A 13,565-nucleotide genomic window follows, 5' to 3' on the forward strand; every position below is an offset into this window, starting at 1 on the left:
CAGCCACCCTCCAGCCAGGGCACGGCCGCTCCCCGGCCCCACGAGCTCCGGGGGGTTGGCGGGGACCCTGCCCGCTCCCCGTGCCCGGCTGGAGGCACAGCTGGGATGAGCTGGGATGAGCCACGGCGTAGACGGCCGTGGCGGGGAGAAAGGGGGATTGAGGGATTACTGCGGCAAGCAGCCGAAAGCCCGTTAAAGCCGGGGATCAATTCGCTCCCCCCTGGGGAGAGGAAAGTGGGGCCTCAGCCCCACAGGAATTAATCTGCCCCTTAATGAGGAACTGGGAATTCTGTTGTCAACAACCAGCAACACGCCTGCCCGGCAGCGCAGCGATCCGTGGGGGTGCAGGACAGGGCTGGGACCCCTGGGCGAGGTGGGTGCTGGGCACCAGTGGCCGCCCCAGTTGCTGGAACCGCCGCGTTGGCCATCGGGACAAGCTGGCCGCTCCTGGGCCAGCCCAGCGTCCTGGCCGTGCCCGGCTCAGCGCCAGCCCGCAGCAGCCCACGCACCTCTCCTTGGCCCCGCTCCCCCCAGCCCCGCAGAGGCAGCTCCTGCTGTGGGGCAGGAGCCGTGCCCGGTCCGGGGTGGGCTGGGGTCTCCTGTACGTGCAAGCTGCCCCTGGCCAGGTCCCACTCCCCCAGTCCTGCGTGACGGGCCTGACTGGAGCTGCTATTTCTGTCCCCGGCGTGCAGATGCTGGCCACAAAGAAAAAAGATGCAGGACGGGCTCCAGAGCGGGGTCGCATCTGCCTCCTCGCCTTCCTGCCCCGGGGTTGGGCTTGCGCTCTGCACCGCTCTCGGTATCGGGAGCGGCACGGGGTCAAACCACAGGTTGCAGAGCGCTGAGACGCTGACGGCTCCAGACCAGGGAAAGGTCCCGCTGCACCATGCAGGAGCAGGTGAGCGGCCGTGGGGCGAGGGGTTCACTGGGGACCGGGTGGGGACCCTCCCTCTTCTTTTAAGGGGTTCTCTTGTCAGCTGTGTGGGTTTGGGCTGAGAGGCAAAGCCCTAGGGAACGCATGGCAGTGCCCGGTGCTCCAGGTCCCCGGGGTCCAGAGCAGGGAGGGGGCTGGGGGATCTGCCGGGGAGTCCCCCTGCCCCAGCGCTGGGTTCAGATCCCACCCGCGGCCCCGGAGCGCGCTGGGGGATCAGGCACGGCTGCTCGGGCTCGCTGACGGGAGCCGGAGCAAAACCGCTGTCGTGAGGCTACTCTGAGTCAGAGCCATGCGGGATCCTGCCCTCCGTGGCAACGGGGTCCCGGCTGTCCAGGGCCAGGCTGCAGCACTGTCCCCCCGCCCCAGAGCTGGGCTGAGAGCCCCGGAGCCGGGGGGGCTGAGCACGGCTGCCTGCAGCCTGTGCGAGGCAGCGGGGTGCTCCCTGGTTGGGAGCAGGACCGGGCAGTGAGGGCTGTGCCGGCACTGGGGTCCCCAGGGTGGTGCGGGTGTGGGTGGCTGCTTTGGGCAGGTCCCCGCGTGCACTCACCTGGTGATACTGGCACGGAGCCCCGAGGCCTGGCTGCACGGGGTGACCGGGGCTGCGGGCTGGGTGCTGAGCCCCCCGGGGCACCAGGAGCAACTCCCCCGTGGTGGGTGCACAGTTAGTTCGCGGGGTGTGGTGCTGTGCTGGGGATGTCGCGGCTGGGGTCACGTCTCCCCGTCAGCTCTGCGCCACAGGCAGCTGCTCGGGAAGCGCGCGGTGACTCTCGCAATGACTGAGCGCGGTGAACAGCCCGCTGCCTCGGGGTGGGTGTGAGACAGAAACTGCCCCGAGCGCGGGGCCGGGGGCTGCGGTGGGGCAGGGTGGAGGAGGGCTGCCTTGGGTGCGGTGCGCTGCGGCACGGCCTCCACCTCCGAGCATCCCTCAGTCAGCCTCCCTCCGTGCAGGAGACCCCCAGCCCTGCCGCCACGGAGCCAACCGCCACCACCATCTTCTACCCCTGGGAGGACGGGTACTCGTGGGAGAACAGCGTGCTGCCCGAGCTCTGCGAGAAGCAGGCGGTGCAGGGCTTTGCCCGCACCTACCAGCCGGCTGTCTACCTGCTGCTCTCGCTGCTGGGCACGGCGGGGAACGGGCTGGTGCTGCTGACGCACACCCGCTACCGCCGGGCACGCAGCGTCACCGACGTCTGCCTCCTGCACCTCGCGCTGTCCGACCTCCTGCTGCTCCTGACACTGCCCTTCGCCCTCACCGACACGCTGCAGGGCTGGTCCCCAGGAACGGCCGCCTGCAAGGCGCTGCAGGGCCTCTACGCCCTCAACTTCTACAGTGGCTTCCTCTTCCTCACCTGCATCAGCGTGGACCGCTACGTGGCCATCGTGCGGGTGCCGGCCGCCTGCCGCCTGCGCCCACGGGCTCGCCGCCACGGTTGGCTGACGGCAGGGTTGGCCTGGCTGCTGGCCACGCTGCTGGCACTGCCCCAGTTCATCTATGGGCAAGTGGAGCAGCACCAGGACCTCCGGTTCTGCCATGTCGTCTTCCCCCGGGGGGTCTCCCGGGTGGCCCGAGGGGCTACCAACCTGGTGCAGGTGGTGCTGGGCTTTGCGGTGCCTTTCCTGGTGATGGCGAGCTGCTACGCGGCCGTGGCCCGGACACTGCTGGCGGCCCGTGGCGCCCAGCCCCACCGGGCGCTGCGTGTCCTGCTGGCCCTTGTGCTGGTGTTCGTGGCCCTGCAGCTGCCCCACAGCCTGATGGTGCTGCTGGACGCGGCCGAGCTGCTGGCCAGCTGGGAGATGAGCTGTGCCCAGAGCCGCCGCAAGGACCTGGCGCTGCTGGTCACCGGCGGGCTGGCGTACCTGCGCTGCTGCCTCAACCCCCTGCTCTACGCCTTCCTGGGCCAGCGCTTCCGCCGGGAGCTGTGGCTGCTGGCCAGCGATGCCGGTTGCGTGGGGCCCCTCGACGCGCGCTGCCCCAGCTGCCCCAGTCCCCGCCGGCGGTCATCGCTCTCCACCTGCCAGGACGTGATGTAGGGACACAGCGCCCATGGCCGGGGCAGGGACTGGCCTGCACACGCGTGGGCAGAGGGGAGAGCACCCCCACAGCACCGCCATGCCCTGCAAGTGGCTCTGCTGCCCAATGAATGGCCGGGCCAGGGGGGACCCAGCAGTGTCACGCGTGCTCCAGGGGGCCGTGCAATGTCACGCGTGCTCGGGGGCGCGGTGCAAGTCACGCGTGCTCCAGGGGGCCGTGCAATGTCACGCGTGCTCGGGGGCGCGGTGCAAGTCACGCGTGCTCCAGGGGGCCGTGCAATGTCACGCGTGCTCGGGGGTGCGGTGCAATGTCCCGTGTGCTGCGCAGGGCTGTGCGGTGCCGGTGAGCTCGGGACACGGACGCACGCGGCAGGCCCCGGGCAGGCAGCCGGTTCCCACCCTCACAATAAACCCCGATCCTGTCCCGACGGGCGAGCGCGGTCTCCGTGCGGGCCGGGGCTGTCCCGGGAGGGGACGGGCCGGTGTTGCCAGGCGGGGTTTGCTGGGCGGGGGTCGGGGCGCGGGGTGTTGGGTGCTGGCCACCCCACCGGCGCTGGCCCAGGGTGCCTGCAGGCGGCAGCAGAGCCTCGCGCTTCCTGCCCGTCCCCACGGTCCCCTGCCCGTCCCTGTCCGTCCCCGCGGTCCCCTTCCCGTCCCCACGATCCCCTGCCTCCGTCCCCTTCCCATCCCCTGCCCGTCCCCGCGGTTTCCTGCCCAGACTCGCCCGGACACGCGGCTCCAGCATCCGGGGAGCGGGCAGGGACGCAGGGACCGGGCTGGGCAGCGGAGGCTCCACGATGGCCCAGGGGCTGGCACCCCCAGCCCCGTGGTGCCCCGAGCCCGGCCCGGGGGTAAGAGGGGGCAGCTGGGGGCGGGGGGGCAGGAGCGGGGGTCCCCCCCGCAGCACAGCTCAGACCCTGGCCGAGGCAGTGGCACAGCCCATGTCACCGTCCCCGCGGGCAGGGTGCCGAGGGTGCTGGGAGTCCCCGGGCTGGCGACAGCAGAGGCCCCCCCGGAAAAACCTGCCCTGGGTCCAGCTGGAAATCCCCTCCCGAGGCGGGGGGCCCAGCGCGGCCAGAGGGACTTTCCTCTCCCCTTACTTCCCCCCACAAGCTCCTCTGCCCCCACACATCCCACGGAGCCAGGGTGCTGTGGCTGGGGCTGGCACGGCTCAGACCCCCTCGCCCCCACGGGCCTGGCACCATGCCGAGCGGCACAGGGCCGCGGGCCGGCGACACCTGCAGCAGCCCCACGCTCCGGGCCCGGCTGAAGAAGCGCTCCAGGGCACCGGGAGCGGGACGGGGCCTGGCTCTGGCACAGCCGCTCATGCGGTCAGCATGCGGGGGAGCATCTCCAGTCCTGCCGGGGCTGAGGGCCGCTTGCTGCTCACCCCTGGACTCCAGCTCAGGATCGGCCCAGTGCTCTGACTGGGAGAAGCCACCCCTGATCCCTCACCTACTACTGGACCGGAAACACAATTACTGCTGACTCAGCAGCTGCATCCCGACACAGCAGCACAGAGATGGGGTGCTGGGGTCCCGTACCAGCCAGGTTCGGGCAGTACCTGCCCCTGCTCCCTGTCCCAGCCTCGGGCTGCCCCACCGTCTTCTTCCACTGGCCCCGTGGCAGTGCCAGAGCTGGCCCCACAGCCGTGCCACCATCTCCCCACGTCGCCCAGCCCCATACTGGCTCTGTCCCCCCCTCCGCCACAGCCGACGGGCTCTGCCCTAAGTGTCCCAGCACCCACGCCTGCCCCAGCTGCCCGGCCGGCCCCACAGCGGGGCTCAGCCCCCGGTGCGGGCCCAGCGCTGGCTGCGTGGGAGGAGAGCTGGCAGCCGGCGCTTCCTGCGCGCGCATCCCAGCACGGCGGGTCCCGTGGACGGTGTTGGCCCAACAGCTGCAGCAAAGCCAGAGCTACGGCTGATGCACTTAACCTCCGCGGCGGCTCCGGGCGCAGGGCCAGGGCACCCACAGCTGGAGCGTGCTGCGGACCGGGGCTGCCGGGCAGGGCCCACTTCGCTGCGGCCCCAAACGTGACCCCGCCATGAGCCCCTTCCGCCTGCTCCTCCGTGGGAAGGGGCCACGAGGGCTGCCCGAGGGGACGGGCCTGCCCGAGCACGCTGCCCTCCTGCCCGCGGAGCCCCCGCCTGCGCCAGCAGCCCGGGGTGCTGCCCGCTGGCACCGCGCCGGGCCGAGCCGCCTTCCCGGGACGGGCGCCGGTGCCGTGGCGCAGAGGGGCTGGGGCAGCACGTGGTGCCGGTGCCGTGGGGCAGCTCGACGCCAGCTGAACCCCGGGGCTGCGGGAACCAATGCGCTGCGCCCGGCACGGGGGCTGGGGCCGGGGCCGGGGCTGGGGCTGGGGCTGGTGCCCAGTGCCGGTGCCCGGTGCCGGTGCCGGTGCCCGGTACCCGTGCCCAGGCCGGGTGCAGGAGGTGCCCGGTGCCGGGGGGACACCCGGCAGCACCGGTCCCGTTGCCAGCCCGGTCGGGCGGCGCGGAGCCCCCCACAGCTGCCCCCCGACCTGCGCGCGCCTCCGCCCGGCAGATGACGCAAGCGGCGGCCCCGCCGCCCCGGGCGCGCTGGCTCCGCCCCGGGCCGCGCGCGGCGATTGGCGGCGGCCGGTGACGCGCCCGGCCCGGCCCGCCTGGGGCGGCGGCGGGGCCGGTCCCGGTCCCGGTCCCGGTCCCGGCGGCGGCGGCCGGTGCGCGGCGCGGGCGGGCCGGTCCCGTCCCGGTCCAGTCCCGGTCCCGGTGGGGCGATGCCGTTCCCGGGCGGGCTGTGGTGGCTGCTCTGCTGCCGGCAAGGCTTCACGCTGCTGCGGCGGGACTACGGCGAGGCGGACCGGGAGGCAGACGGCGAGGCCGAGGAGGAAGAGGAGGAGGTGTCCTTCGAGCTCCGCGCCCACGGAGACCAGGTGCGGCCGGCAGCGGCGACGGGACGGGCTCGGCGCGGCGGGACCGGCTCTGCCCGGCCCGCCCCCCCCCCCCCCCCGGTCCTCGCCGCCCCGACGAGCGTGGACGCTGCCTGCCCGGGCGCGTCCCCGTGGGTCCCGCCGCCCGGCTGCGCTTGGCGCGTCCCCGCCGCCAGCCGGGGGGTCCCCGCGTGAGGTGTGGAGGGGGTCGGCCCGGCGGGTGCGGGGCAGCGTCTGGGCCGGCGCTGAGAGTCCCGGGGCCCGCGGGGCGGAGCCGGGGGAGCGGAGCCCGTGCTGGCGCGGCGGCGGTGGGACCCGGGCGCGCGTGGGGTGCGGGGCCGAGGGGCTCGCGCTGTGGCACTGCCGAGGGACGGGTTCCTGGGCACCGGCCGCGGCCCCGCACGGCCCCACCGGAGGAGGCCGGGGCTGCTCCCCGCACACGGCACCCCCGGGAGCACGTGCGGGGCGGTGCGGGGAGCAGGGCCCGGCTCTCCCCGCTCCGGCTGCTTCCTCTGCTCGGGGAAGCGGAGCGGCGGAAACCGGCTCTTCCTCCGGCCGGGCTGCGCGGGGGTGGGCCGAACCCCGGCTCCCGGCGGCTCTCCTCCTGCACCCGGGGCCACGGGAGTTGGTGACAGCCCCGTCCCCCTTGCTTGCGACCCCTCTGCGGCACGGCCCTGCTGCCGGGGGGGCTGCCCTGGCTGCGCGGGGCTGGGGTGGCCCTGAGCCCCCCGCACCGGCTGTCCTCGGCAGCCGGTCCCCTTCCCCAGCCCCGCGGGATGGAGGGCAGTGGCAGGGCTGGAGCTGGACCCACGGGCACCGGTGGCAGTGCCAAGGGCACGGCAATGGCAGGAGCCGTCTTTGGGCTTCCCGCATCCCATGGCTCCGGAGTTCTGGGCTGGCGTGGGCAGCGGTGACGCCAGCTCTCAGGGGAGCCCTTTGTCGTGGCCGGAGGGTCCTCGGAAACCCACAGCGCCGGCCGCCCCTTCCTGGGAGCGTGGGAGCAGTCGCCCTGGCCCTGCTGCCGTGACTCCTCTCCAGTTTATTTATATCCCTGAGAAGGAGCCGGCCGCCACTGCCGCCTCTTCCTCCCGCCGGCCGCAGCCGAGGAGCTGGGCACCGTCTCCGTGCCCGCAGCCACACGAGAGCGCGCAGAGGCCTCCCCAGCAGCGGCCTCGGCAGCGGGACGGTCGCAGGGAGAGCTGGCCCTGTGCTCGGGCGCCGGCGCTGCGCAACAGGTGCCCTTAATGCCACGGGTCAGCAGCGCCCAGCCCTGCCCCACAGCGCAGCCGTACCTGCAGCGGCTCCCCCCTCCCCGCCGCTATTTTTAGCAGCCTTCTCTTTCTTGGCGTTTCGTGGCGCGCTCTGGCCTGTTGCACCTCCGACTGCCCTGTTGGGCTGCAGCTGGCGGGAGCGCCCGCGCATCTCCCGGGGCGGTGTCCACCGCCGCCGCCCCGCACCCCGCTCTGCCGGGGCACCCTGCCCGACGCGGTGCCTGCCTGTGCCTGGGCCCTGCCTCGTGTCCCAGCACGTGTGCCAGGGTCATCACGTGAGCGGCCCCGTCGACGTCAAGTTGTGCTGCGGCGAGGAGGAACCGGCCCCCGTCCCGCTGCGGGGCCAGGGACTTCCCTGTGCCGCGTCCCACCGCCGCAGGCAGGAAGTCAGCGGCCCCATTACAATGGGACTTTGTGCCGTAAGCGTATTACTCAGCACTGACCTTGTGCAATTCTGCACGGTATTCAGCCTGCCGGGTCAGCTGAGGATACGCAGCCAGCGTGCCCGACGGCTGCCCCCGCGCCCCCGGGGTGCCCCAGCTGCAGCCCGGGCTCCCGCGCGGCCGTGGAGGGCACTGGGGCTCCCCGCCCCATGGCGGCAGGACACGAGCCTGTCCCTCTGGGCCTGGAGCTGGGCTGGCGAGGAGGCGAGCAGTCATCGGGGGGACGTTTGGGGGTGCCAGGCTGTGACCGTGAGGCTGAGACGTCTCCTTCCTCCCCAGGGGTCCCTGGAGGTGAACCTGACCCAGCCCGCCCGCAGCAGCAGCGGCTCGGAGCGGTGAGTGACCCCCTGCCTCTGGCCCGTTGAGCGTCTCATCGCGTCCCTCGTGTGGTGCTGGGGTGGGTGGGGGGCCTGGCGTGCCGTGCGAGCGTGCACTGGTGCTGGAGTGTGCCGTGCCGTCCTGCCCGTGGGGCTGGCACCGCGCTGTACCGGTCCATCGGCTAGAGCAGGGGACGGCAGAGCCGGGACTGCTGCGCTGTCCCCATCTCCGGGACATCCTCGGGCACGCGTCCATCCCTCTGCGCTGCCGGATGGCTTGGCTGCCGCAGGCTTAGCCGACGGGGGCCGTGCGTGGCCCACCCTGTGCCGGGAGGCTCTGCCGGGCCATGTCCACCGGCGGAGGCCGTGCCCTGGGACGGTGTGTGCCCAGGGAGATAGAATGCCGGGGCACAGGGGCTTGCTTGCTCCCCATCCTCCCAGTGCCGACGCCGCTGCCAACATTCCTTCCTGGTTGTTCATTTTCCGAATTCCTTGGCAGGGCCGCGACTGCAAACAGCTTATTTTTAGCAAGGGTCATCTGCACCCGATGGCTCTGCCATGTTCCCACCGTGGGGTTGCGGGGTGCCCAGAGCCCCTCGAGACGCGGCTCAGCCTCGCCCCCGGGCCAGCTCCCTGCTCGGGGGCTGTGGGAGGCACTGGCGGGCACCCGGGCTCAGCCCCGTGTCGTCCCCAGGTCCCTGCTCGTCGCAGAGGAGATGCGCAGCCTCATCGTGGAGAAGGGCCCGGCACCGGTGGAGGATGACCCCGACGCTCTCGTGAAAGGTGGGCACGAGGGCCTCTGTCCCCGGAGCGGCCAGGGCACAGCCAAGACTGGCGGGATCGTGCCCCGGCTGTGGCTGAACCCCGTCCCAGAGGGGCAGGGGGAACCGGCTGGACCGGTGCCCGGCAGACCCTGCCCTGTGCCAGAGAGCCGGCGGGGTGGATGGTGCCAGCGGTGGGGGCTGAGGCTTCCCCTTCCCAGGCTGGTTGCAGCGGGAGGTGCGGGGCGGCGTGAAGACCCCCTGGATCCGGCCTCGGAAGTACTGGTTTGTGCTGACACCCGACTCCCTGGACTACTACAGCAGCAACGAGAAGGGGGCCCGGCGGCTGGGCTCCCTCGTGCTCACCAGCCTCTGCTCCGTGCTCTGGCCGGACAAGCAGACCTACAAGGAGACGGGTAAGGCGCCCGCGCCCCTCGGTCGGACCACGCCTCTGCAGCCCCCCCATGCCCTGCATCACCCTCCCATCCCTGGGAGGCTTCCGTCGCCTGGAGAAGGGGCTGTGCCGAGCCCCGGGGCGCTGAGCGTCCCGTCTGGGGCGGGTGGGGGTCCTTGGGGTGCAGCGGGTGAGCTGTCTGTCCCTCGCAGGCTACTGGAGCGTGACGGTGTTTGGCAGGAAGCATTGCTACCGCCTGTACACGGAGCACCTGAACGAGGCCGTGCACTGGGTGTGCGCGGTGCAGAAGGTCATCGACAGCAAAGCGCCCGTCCAGACGCCCACGCAGCTGCTCATCCGCGACGTCGAGGTGAGCCCGTGGCGCGGGGCCGGGACGGATGGTCGGGGCCCCGTGTGCCGTGGGGCGGCGGTGGGTGCCTGTGCCAGGCGCTGGGCGCCGCGCGGCCCCTCTGTAGCTGCTGCCGTCGCTTCGCCCTCGCAGGAGCACTGCGGCAGCCCCGAGGTCCTGGAGCAGATTTACCGCTGCAACCCCATCCTGCGCTACACCAGCAGCCCCCTCTACGCTCCCCTGCTGCCCTTCCCCTACAGCAGCCTGGACCAAAGCGGTGAGGAGCGGGCGGGGGGCACAGAGCCTGGTCCCGTGCCCCGGGGCTGGCGGGAGCGATGGCTGGGCAGGATCCGGCCCTGGGTGCAGGTACAGCACCTAGCAGGGGAAACCTGGGGAGACCCATGGAGCTGTTAACCCCCGTCCTGTCCTGCAGCCCTTGGCCCCCGCAGCTACACCACGCTCCGCGACGAGGCCGTGAAGCTCTTCAACTCGCTGCAGCAGCTGGAGTCAGAGCGGGACCCGGTGCCGCTGATGCAGGGCGTCCTGCAGACCTGCCTGGACCTGCCGCCGCTGGTGGACGAGATCTACTGCCAGCTGGTGAAGCAGACGACGGAGCCGCCGGCGCCGGGCGGGCAGGGCGACCTGCACTACTGGCAGCTCCTCACCTGCATGAGCTGCACCTTCCTGCCCTCCCCGCCCGTCCTGCGCTTCCTGCGCTTCCACCTCGACAGGCGAGTGCCGGCGGAACCGCCGGGCGTTGGCTGTGGGCAGGGAGCTCGCTGGACGCTGGGCCCTTGGGGGGTCAGCGCCGCCGTGACCCTCCTGGCCTCTCCAGCAGGACAGAGAGCCGGTTCCCGGGCTCGGAGATGGCCAAGTACGCCTGCTTCATCCGGGAGGCGCTGGGGAAGACGAAGGGGCGGGAGTGCGTGCCCTCGCTGGAGGAGATCCTGGTGCTGATGCGGCGGCAGGAGATGATCTGCACCGTGCACTGCCCCGGGGCGCCCGCCTGCAGCGTGGCCATCAGCTCCCACACCACGGCCGAGGAGGTGAGGGGCCACGTCCGCGCTGGGCAGGGGGCTTGGGACTTTTTGGCACGCAGGGTTGGGTGGGCGGCGTGCCGTGGGAGGTGGGGGTTCCTGTGGGTCTCTCCCAGCTGAGCCGCGGTGGAGGGGGGCCGGGGGCCACCTGCCTTTGCCCGCCGTGACGTGTCTGTGTCCCTTTGCAGCCCTGAGCGCCGCGGCCAGGGACGCGCGGTCACCGTCGGTTGCCTTTGTCTCGCCCCAGGTGGCCCGGGAGCTGGTGTCGCGCCTGGGGCTGTCCCAGAGCCCCAACCTCTTTGCGCTCTACGAGCAGTCCCGGCGGCGGGAGCAGCCCGTGCGCAGTGCCGCGCTGCTGGCCGACGTCCTCACCAGGTTTGAAAAGTAAATGTCCCGCTCTGCTGCCTACGGGGGAGAGGGACCGGGGGGCCGAGGGCGGGAGGGGACGGTGCCCGGGGGGGGGGGCCCTCTACCCCCCGCACCCACATTGATGGGGCTGATCCCTTCTGCTGCAGCCTGGCCGGGGAGGAGCAGGGGCAGGACCCGCCGTGCCGGCTCTGCTTCAAACACTACGGCTTCCTGGACACGGACAACGTCCCGCGCGACAGTCTGGAGTTCGCCCTGCTCTTCGAGCAGGTGAGAGCCGCGCCGTGCCGGGGCAGTTGAGCCGTGGCGGCAGTGCCGTGCTGGCTCACCTTGCCCCTCCCGCAGGCGCACGAGATGGTGCTGCGGGGGTACGTGCCCACGTCGGAGGAGACGCTGCAGACGCTGGCGGCGTTGCGCCTGCAGAGCCTCAACAGCGACTTCTCCACGCACGCCCCCTTCCCGCGCCTGGAAGAGCTCTTCCCGCCCCACGTGCTGCACGCCCGCCTGCCGACGCCCTGCCGCCGGACCCCCACCAAGTGCCGGGGGGCCCGGCTGCGCGCGGGGCTGCTGGCCGGGGGGCTCTGGGGGCAGGCGCTGGCCAAGCAGTGGGCGGAGCAGGACCAGCGCCTGCGGGGCCGCCTGCGGGAGGAGGGGGCCAGCACCATGGCCGCCATCGTGGAGAAGTGGAAGCTGCTGCAGGGCATGGGCCGGCGTGAGGCCATGGCCGCCTACGTGGCGCTGGTGCGGGAGTGGCCCGGCTTCGGCTCCACGCTCTTCGACGTCGACCTGCACGCGGTGAGGCCCTGGCGAAGACGGGGGCGGCGGGCAGCCCTGGCAGCAGGCGGCCCTGACGCCCCTCTCCCTGCAGAGCCCGGTGGGAGCCGGAGCCCAGCGGCTGTGGCTCGGCATTGGGGCCAAGGCCGTCTCGCTCTACAAGCCGGGGGAGCCCGAGCCCTTGGACAGCTTCTGCTACGGCCGCATCTCCTCCTTTGGCGCCTCCGATAGGAGCACCTTCCGCCTCTCCGTGGAGGACCGGGACCTGCTCTTTGAGACGTCCCAGGTACGGGGCAGCCATCCCTCCATCCCTCCTTCCCCCCGGGGGCCGGGTGCCCCGGGCTGACCCAGCGTGTCCCCTCTCTGCCCCACAGGTGGACGAGATCGCCCAGCTCCTCAACACGTACCTCGCCTCCACGGCTGCCCGGCGGCCACCCCGGCCCCAGGAGCCGGCCACCAGCCCCTCAGACCCCGCTGCGCCGCCCCGGGGGCTCTGCCCCGCGGCAGGGCCCTGGCAGCACCGGCCGCCCGTGAGCCCTTTCCGCAGTTAGCTTGGCAGCCGCGCAGCGTGCTCCCGACGGACGGCGTGGGGAGGGCGGCCGGCCTCGCAGCAAGCGACAGGTCTGTGCTGGTCCCCAGCCGCTCTCCGGAGCAAGGGGACAGGGGCTCACGCTCCCTGCGCCGCCAATGCCTTTCCGGTGATTTCCTTTATTTATTTCCAAATGCCTGTGCCCCTCCACATCTCCCAGCACTTTCCCTGGAGGGCAGCGGGGCCACCATGCTACGGTCCCCTGCGCTGCCCCCAGGCCTGTCCCCGTCCCCTGAACCCCGGTGCCTTCGCCTCCAGCACTCGTGCTGGCTGGCAGCTCTGCCTGCGCCCTGCCTCTCGCCGCCCCATGGGCTTTTCCCGGGGCAGAGGGTGCCGGGCAGCGGTGCTGTGCCGTCGTCTGTCTGTCCGTCCGCCGAACCCACCCCCCCCACTCCTTGGAAAGCTGCGGGCGGCTTTTGGCCGAGCCGCCTCGGGGACCTCCTGGCCGAGTGGCCGGGCCCCGCTGCTTCGCAGTGGCCCCGCGGCACAGGGGCGGCCGGCGGGGCGGTGGCTGGTACGGCTGGGGCTCGGCTCCTCAATGTTGCCTCTGTAAAGTTTGTCGGTTCTGTCTCGGGGAGGGAAGGGGAGGGGGGGGTTGGTTGGTTGTTTTTCTAAATAAATGCACAGAGGAAAGGCTGGGCCTCCTGTCCCGGCGCTCGGCCCGCAGCGGGAGGCAGGGACGGTCTGGTCCCCGGGGCGGCGAGCGCAGCGGAGAGGAGCAGCACAGCGTGTCCTTGGGGGGCAGGGACCGCCGTCCCTCCGGCGAGCGCTGGGAGCCGGGCTGCTCGCTGCGCCCTTTGGCATTTCGTCAACAGCACAGGCCGTGCTCCGGCTCCGCTGCCAGCTCCCCGGCACCCCCTGGCACTGGCCGCCCCGGCCGCGGGCGCCTCTGCGGGGCCGGTGCCAAAGAGGGCGTGGGAGCCCGCGCTGCCATGGCGGGTGGGTATTTTTAGCTTGCTGCTCTGTGCCACGGGGTCAGAGGAAAAGGCTAATTCTCACCTTGGGCTGCCTGGGCTTGGGCCAGCGCCAGCACTGCCCCACACCCCGTTCCCTCGCAGCCTGACTCACGCGGGGCAGGACCAGAGCTGCTGCGCAGCCGTCTGTGCCCCCCGCCATCCGCACCAGCCGGCCCTGAGCCCACGTCCTTCCCAGCAGTGCCATCCTCTGCCTCGCATCCAGAGCGGCGAGCGCATCCCTGGCGCCTCCGCGGCCTCGCTCCTGCACAGGGCCTTGCCCCTGCGAAACATTAACCCGGGCACCCGCACGCTCTGCGGGCAGGGCGGCACTGGCTCCGGTCAGCCGCGCCGGCAGGTCCTTCCAGTGTTTCTGGCTCTGCCGCAGCCCAGGCAGCACGCTGCCGGCTGGCTGCCGGCCGGGGCAGGGCCGGC

At 72.5% G+C, this 13,565-nt stretch overlaps 2 protein-coding genes across 3 annotated transcripts; both read left to right on the plus strand.

The window, feature by feature from the left end:
- The first annotated feature begins 786 nt into the window (after positions 1 to 786).
- On the plus strand, positions 787 to 2,965 carry CCR10 (C-C motif chemokine receptor 10). Its single transcript, XM_086766810.1, has 2 exons — positions 787 to 898; positions 1,883 to 2,965. Exons 1-2 carry the CDS (start codon positions 887 to 889, stop codon positions 2,963 to 2,965), a joined length of 1,095 nt encoding a protein of 364 aa, XP_086622936.1. The 5' UTR covers positions 787 to 886.
- A 2,668-nt stretch (positions 2,966 to 5,633) lies between these two features.
- Positions 5,634 to 12,811, plus strand: PLEKHH3 (pleckstrin homology, MyTH4 and FERM domain containing H3). 2 transcript variants are annotated; one of them, XM_086766886.1, is made up of 13 exons: positions 5,634 to 5,879; positions 7,870 to 7,925; positions 8,602 to 8,690; positions 8,890 to 9,084; positions 9,275 to 9,432; positions 9,565 to 9,688; positions 9,845 to 10,142; positions 10,250 to 10,457; positions 10,696 to 10,832; positions 10,964 to 11,084; positions 11,160 to 11,609; positions 11,683 to 11,874; positions 11,963 to 12,811. In XM_086766886.1, the coding sequence occupies exons 1-13, from the start codon at positions 5,724 to 5,726 to the stop codon at positions 12,137 to 12,139; spliced, it is 2,361 nt and encodes a 786-aa protein (XP_086623012.1). In that variant the 5' UTR covers positions 5,634 to 5,723; the 3' UTR covers positions 12,140 to 12,811. The 2 variants fall into 2 exon arrangements, with proteins under 2 accessions (XP_086623012.1, XP_086623014.1); XM_086766888.1 differs by having other exon boundaries at positions 10,696 to 10,823.
- Positions 12,812 to 13,565: the final 754 nt, after the last annotated feature.

This window comes from Chlamydotis macqueenii, chromosome 25 (assembly GCF_036417535.1).
Source record: "Chlamydotis macqueenii isolate bChlMac1 chromosome 25, bChlMac1.mat, whole genome shotgun sequence".
NCBI classification, from domain to species: Eukaryota; Metazoa; Chordata; class Aves; order Otidiformes; family Otididae; genus Chlamydotis; species Chlamydotis macqueenii.